Genomic DNA, 7113 nt, shown 5'->3' with positions numbered 1-7113 from the left:
AAAAAAAAAAAAGAGGCAAAGTACAAATAAACGTGATAAGTACAGGTCTCCGCTTCCCCGGGTGCGCACACCTCGGAGCTGGGGAAGGGACACTAGGACCCGGTCCCCCTGGCCTTCCCGCCCGCACACCACACCCCGCGAACTGGGGCCGCCCCGCTCCGCCCCACCCCACCCCGGGGCGGCGAGCGCGTCCCGGTGTCCCGGTGCCCGGCCGCAGACCCCCTCCCACAGGGGCTGATTTTGGAGGGAACGTCCCACCCTCCAGTTGCCGTGGCGACGGAGATGAGGGCGGCGGCGCCCCCTGTCGGCCGGCGCGGCGAGGCGATGGCAGTGAGGCGGGGTGCCCCGCCCCGCCTCGTGTGGCCCCGCCCCGGCCGGTGTGGCCCCGCCCCTCTCCCTTCATGGGGCGGCTCCGCCCTCGCTCACGGCGTCGCCGCCTCGCCCGTCCGCCCCGTGGCCGCGGGGCGCCATGAGGAGAGCTGGGGGCGGCTGGAGGGGCAGCAGCTGAGGCGCGGCCGCCACCATGTCGCTGCTATGTGTGCGAGGTGAGCGGGACGGTAGCGCGGGGGCCGGGCTCCGCGGGGAGCGGCGGGGGGCCACGGCCCGCTTGGGCGGAGCCGGGGTGGCCGGTGCCGGGAGCGCCTCAGGCCGGGCCGGGCGCTGGCCTGTGACACTCTGCCGCCCCGGGGGTCTCCTGCCTCGCCTGTGCGAAGAGGCGTGGGGCGAAGCCGCCGAGCCCCCGAGGAAAGGCCGAGCCAGGCACCTGCCTCCAAAGTTGTCACCCGGGCACCTGAGCGGGGGACTGGGGGTTGTGCGGGGTTTGGGTCCATCCGGTTCTGGATTAACGAGTTCTGCCTCTCGGAAACGGGCGTCCCTGTGACCTCCCGGTTGAGCCGCGGCGCTGGGGCCGGGGGAGCCACGGGTGGCAGCGTCCGGCTGTGGTGCCCGCCTGGGGCTGCCGCGCGGCCGGGGCCGCTGTGGCGTCGGGGGGCGGAGGAGCAGGTGCGATGTCGCGGAGCTGCCGTCCCGCCTGGTGCCGAGAGCCCGGGAGCGAGGAGGAGCCGTGTTTGACTTTCGCAGTTGGTTTGGACGCGAGTTGAAACGGTGCCGCTGAGCGAAACTGCTTGCAGGAAACAGGTTGCTGTCATTGATTTGGATGTTGCGGCTTTCCCTCTCCGTATACTCACCTAGAACATGTGTTATTATTTCAGATGCATTACTAATTGTCTCCTCATCTTGCAGTCAAGCTCCGTTCTGGTGCTGAACAGTTTACAGAAAGGCAGCACTTTCTCATACGAGCTGGATTATAGTGCTAGCAGCTTGGTCCGTATCTCTGGTTTTCAATTGCTTGCTCTCTTGTGCCAAAAAGAAAAAAAAAAACAACAACAACAACAAAAAAACCCAAAAATCCCTGGAGAAAACCATCTGCCAGGACTCACGCTTCTGGGACGTGTCTGCTGTCAGCGTTCTGCGCTGAACGCTGTGGTCACAGGGTGTCCCCGAACGCCAGCCGTGCCCTGAGGCTTAAAAGTATGGTTTTAATGTTCTCAGCTCCTTTGCCAGGTATGATAAAAAAACCAGACACTGGTGTGCTGCTGACAGTTTAGCTCTTCTTTCGCTCACATCGGTTGATTTGATAACAGCTCTTCATCCAGCTTTTAGTCATCTTTTCGGATCAAAATCCTTGCATTGATAATGGTGTTAACAAAAAGATGACAGGAGCTTATCTTGGGGGTGTGTTATTTTGGAGAGAACACTGTTCTTGTAGGAAAGTATTTTAAAATTAATTTTCATCCCTTTAATAAACACCTGTTTGTTAAAGGAGTCAGGAGAGATGTACAAGTGTGAAGTTTATCTTTAAAATGTTTTTGCAGTTCTGTGTAAACTGTGAAGCACACACAGCATCTCTGGTGGGCTTGTCTAGTCTATTTTGAAGGCTTTGCCAAAGTGTTGTTATTGAAGCTGATTGTTAGTTGCTCAGGGGTGCTCACATGTTACAGATGCTGCTTCATTCTTTTTGGTGGTTCATCCTCAAAACATTCTCAGGCTGTCCTTTAAAGAAATGAGGTTTTGATGCCACTTGGAGCTGTGTTAAAGATGTATTATGCCCTGTCTACTAAGAGAAGTGAAGGAATATGAACTGGATGACTGAGTTACTGACACTGTCTTGCCTCTTTAGAGTGTCAATTCTCGATCTGTAGAGTCTCTGGACAAAAGCATTTCAGCAGCCTGGACTGATGTTCTTTTGTGTTTGGTATGTGTGAAGAGCTAAAGAAGAAACTTGAGGTGGCTGGTGACTGTGTGTGCTGGAGAGTTATTGTGAAAATTATAGCTTTAATTTCCTCGTGCTTTACTAAGAGCATAGAAAATACCGGCAGTAACTCAGGTAGATCATACTGACCTGCTTTATTATAAAAATGCAGACAGTAGTCAATTTTGCTAAACTTGAAAAAAACATGTTTTCTGAAGTAGTCATGACTGAAACAGTGAGCTGATCTGATCTCACAAGTGTGAACAGTAAACATAAAATTGAGGTATGCTGAAGTAGAGCAGTCTGGAAAACAAAACAGATACCAGGAGCTGAGATAAAATAATAGCTTTTGGGGCAAGCTGGAGAAAGGTCTGTTAACTGTCACTATTAAAAAAAAATAAATGACACTTGCATTTTACCTTTCCACTTGATATGAACTGATCTTGCTGAGCAAGTAGTGCAGCTATTAATACAAAAATTGGAAAAGCTACTTCTTGTTCTGTAAAAAATGGTGCACCATAACATTGCATAATAATGTGGAGTTGAATGCCATAGACCTGGTATTAAAAAAGAAAGACAAGAAAAAACCCTGTGAAATAAATGTAGGCGGCTGGGGCACTGTTAGTAACCTCTGAATTGCAGTTTAACAGATAAAGGGAGATGTGGAAAAAGCCTTTTAGTGGCAGTGTAACAAGAAGCCTGGCAGACAGATAGTGTTGTAATTCATTGATTTATTCCCCCCCCAGAATTACACACAGTAATAGTATTTTAATTCATGGCTAATCTAAAACAGTGCACACCAAACGTGTCTGAGTGTTGCCTTTGTTCCTGAAAGAGAAGGTAACATACATGGCTTCTTAATCTCATGTTTAGTAGTGCATTGCTTTTACATTTTCCTCTTACAGAAGAGATGAGTGGTGTTGTTTGTATTGTGTGTTTTGTATTTTTTTCTTTTTTTTTTTTTTTTTTTCCAAATCATTGAGCTATTTCTGCCATAGAAGCACCTGACAGAAAATCTAAGCCCAGGGGAACAGTTGAGTCTGGGCTCACCTGCATGTATTCAAAGGATGTGTGAAGTGAGCCAGTGGTAATAGGCTGTTGTAGAAGCAAATTGAGGGGTTCTTTTGAAAGAGGAAAATATGCAGAGGATGCAAGTGAACTGAAGGAGAAAACAGATCCTAAATATTATATGATTGAGGCTTTTAGAGGAGACTTCTCCACGTTTTCATTCTGCTGCTTAAGCGCAAAAGAGATTGCATATACTCCTGTTTAGAGCAGCTGTGTCTGGATTATGTCTGATAATCTTCTCTTGGCATAGTTTGCTTTATTAGTTTGCATTTAGTTTTGTATTTGTGGAAATCGCGCATATTAAATAAAACTAATCCCAGTGAAGCAGTCTAGTTTTCCCATTGGTCTTGCATTGTTAACTTTCTCAACCTTCTCTTGTAAGTCTTGATTTTACCTCAGATCTCGACTTAATTAGATTTCTTCTGGCCTTTCCTGTCTTCTTACTTTACAGATAGAAACAACTGCTGTCTCAGCACAGCTTGCAAGGGTAATAGCAAAGGAGGACCTTGCTGAGGCTGGATCACTCAGTTGTGGGTGCTCTGTCATCAGTTCCTTTGCTCTACATGTTGTCCCGAGACACACTTCAGACCTTTTCACTTGCCCACTTTTATTACACTATCTCAGGATAGCGATAGTTCTCTTCTAGTTTTTCTCCTCTCTGCTTTGTAACAGCCCATGCTGTGTCTTCAGTGCTGTTGTGTTCCTTGCTTCTTGACCTACCTTATCCATCTGATAATTACAGTATAAAAACAGTGTCTCTTTGTCTCATATGTTGCCTGTCCTGGATGCTGTATGAAATGCTGCCTGAAATGTGTTGCTGTTGCAAGGATACTGGCAGTGTGGACCTTCCCCTATCGTTGTGCACAGTACCTGGCTTAGTCCCATGAGGGCACAGTGCTTTTGTCTGGTGTGCTTTTGTCTTGGGGCCTGGTCTGCATTATCTGTATGAGATTTGGCTGCCTGAGGTATGTAGGAAATTGAGTTAGGTGATCTCTTCTGGTCTTACACTCTACAATTTTTGAAGTGACTGCTGTGTGAAATGGTGGTGACTTGAGGCTGGGGATGTTATTTTTTGGCCTATCGTTTATCTTGCTGCTGCTCTAAAGAGTTGGAAGGCTTATCTGGTGACATTTTTGGTTTGTCAGAATAGCTGGAATGCTAGTTAGTGAACTTAACTAAACATCCCTGTCTTGCCAGCAAAATTTAGGTTCCAGTATTTGTCCACCAAATTGAACTCTGTTGACATCCAAGTGAAAGAAACAAACAGGGAAAATGGAAATTAATGTTAACAGTAACAGAAATGAAAATGTGTTCATCTTGTGGAGTACTTAGAAATATCCATAACTGTAAGTCCAGTAGTCAGTTGTCAGGCCTTTTTATTTATGCTCAAAGAATTTTTTTCCCCCCATGTGATGCAATAGCCCCAGCTTACCTTGGTGTTCTCTTGGTGTTCTCTCTATGGCTGAATGCAGTGTCTCCAGCTCTTTCTGTCCCACAGGTGAAGGTCCCTAGCTGGAACTCCCTGCATTCCACACTTGTAAATAGTAGACTTAGCAATAGAGTAATTGTATAACTGTGTTGTGGCAGTATTCTGAAATGATCGTGGAATTGAAAGAAAACCAAACAAAAACCCTGTCTGTGTTGATCAAAATGGAAAAGAAGAGAATTGGCCTCTAAAAGCAATAGCAGAAGTATAGGTTATAAAGATATAAATAGAATGCTTGATAAAGGATTTGCTGTATAAGTTTTATAAACTCCTTTTCTGTAGCTGCAGTTAGTTGTGAAGCTACCAGTGTATGTGGTGTTGGAATAAAATAAAATGCATCAGAATCTTGTATAATAACAGTGAGAGAAAAGAGCCTGTGCCGCTAAAGGAGCTTCTTTGCATTGAGTCTTAGGGTTTATGCAGTAGTAATTAGTGGCTTTCAATCTTCCTCTGTTGTTAAATAATATGAATCTTTTAAACCTGACTTGTGATGCTCTGGTGGTCATTCATTTTCCTGTTTCAAAACCTTGCTCTTTCAGCTCTGGACACTTTGCTGCAAAAGTTTCAACAGACAGTGTGGACTGTTTGTTTTAAATTTAGGGACTAAGAGCTACTTGATACCCCTCTGTAATTTTCAGTGGGATGAAAGAAATGCACAGAGGTGCTTCCTGAATCTGAATAGTGCCTGGTTTCTTCTTGCTCACTTAGTGTCCCCTCAGTTGACTTCTACAGTTTGGGAAATGCCAGTTCAAACGTATTAAAGTTGTTATTAACATTTGGTTCTAGTATGCACCGAACTGCTGGGTTTAATCCAGATGCTAAAAGATTCTCATTTTGAACTGTAACAGGCTGAGAGCTGGTTGCAATTTACACAATGGCATATAAAGTACAAGCAAATGAAACTGCTTTTTTAAATCCAGAACTTGACTTCAAATATTTGACTTGGAGGCATGTGAAATGAATATGCCTTCCGGTAAATGATCCTCTTATAGATTTCCTTTGAAATTTCCTTGTGCCCCCCCCTTTTTTTTTTTAGTGCTTTGTGATCAACTTTTCCATGATGTTTTGAGGAATAGTTTAATCAATTGGTGAAAGCTGTTCTTAGTGCTCTTCCAAGAGAGTTTAAACAAGAGTAATGTGCCTTATAACTCCTGCTTTTTCATTCAGATAATTCATTGTGAGGTGTTACAAACAGACTGGGAGCCACTGTGAGTGTGTGTAGGGTCTTACCTTGCTCTGCCTATGGTTTTGGTAGGTTAAAGCTCACTAGTACCTGGCATTTTCTTCGTGTGTAAGTATGAAAGCAACTTGCTATTCCTGTCTCTTGTTAGAAAAAAGGACTTATGGAGTCTATAGTTTTAAAAGTTTCTCATTAGCATTTGAATTTACTGTTCTTTGCAGTCTTTATTTCTTGACTGTACTCCTGAAATTTTCATAGAAATGAAAATTGGATTTAATATTCTTGTGTTGATCTCATCATAAGTAGAGAACTAAAATCTGCTTTATTTCTATCTGTGCATGCATTAGCTGTCTTTGCCAAGGACTTTCCTGAAATAATGTTTTGCTTGTCTATTCTGACCTGTAATATTTGGCAGATGCTTTCTGTGACACAAATACCTATTCCATAGGTATATCCTGGTGTTCACATCAGATCTTTCCACATTTAGCAGGATTTCAGATGGATTTTCTTTTCTCTTATGCCTTCCTAATACCTGACTGGGCTGCTGTGCATAGTGCTTCTTTTATTATCTGCCCCTTTGCTGGCTTCTGTGTCCTGTTTGGTTTTGTATAAATGGCAAGTGCATCTAGGAGTGAAAACGCTGACACATGGCAGACATTAATTCTGGTATTTGGGAAACCCCACTAATCATGACTGGTCTCTCAAGTGGTTAACCATTACTCTGTTCCACGGGATTTCTATCATGTTATGTAATTTTACACTTTAATGAGAATATCCTGTGCTAGTAAGTTGTATATCTCAATTCTGCATATTAGATCTGTGTAGTTAAGTCTTTCCAAGCCAGTGTTCAGTAGTAGGCATGATTTTTTCAGGACTTTAACTCCTTACATATTGATTGCTGTATTAGTTTTTGTCAACCATCTGTCTGATGTGTTCACAGTATCACACAGTATCACAGTATCACAGTATGTTTGGGATTGGAAGGGACCTCAAAAGATCATCTAGTCCAATCCCCCTGCTGGAGCAGGAACGCCTAGGTGAGGTCGCACAGGAAGGTGTCCAGGCGGGCTTTGAATGTCTCCAGGGAAGGAGACTCCACAACCTCCCTGGGCAGCCTGTTCCAGTGCT

At 44.9% G+C, this 7113-nt stretch overlaps 1 protein-coding gene across 3 annotated transcripts in view; it reads left to right on the top strand.

Annotated features, from left to right (window-relative positions):
* Positions 1–402: 402 nt before the first annotated feature.
* UNC13B (unc-13 homolog B) overlaps positions 403–7113 on the top strand; it is a 222614-nt gene continuing 215903 nt past the window's right edge. For all 3 annotated transcript variants that reach the window (XM_065860354.2, XM_065860353.2, XM_065860351.2), the window contains exon 1: positions 403–545. In XM_065860354.2, the coding sequence (XP_065716426.1) occupies positions 524–545 (22 nt within the window). In that variant the 5' untranslated portion in view covers positions 403–523. The remainder of the gene's footprint in view (positions 546–7113) is intronic.

Source organism: Patagioenas fasciata, chromosome Z, assembly GCF_037038585.1.
Source record: "Patagioenas fasciata isolate bPatFas1 chromosome Z, bPatFas1.hap1, whole genome shotgun sequence".
Lineage (NCBI taxonomy): Eukaryota > Metazoa > Chordata > Aves > Columbiformes > Columbidae > Patagioenas > Patagioenas fasciata.
Note: the sequence above shows the minus strand (reverse complement) of the source record. Positions and strands in the feature narration are given on the sequence as shown.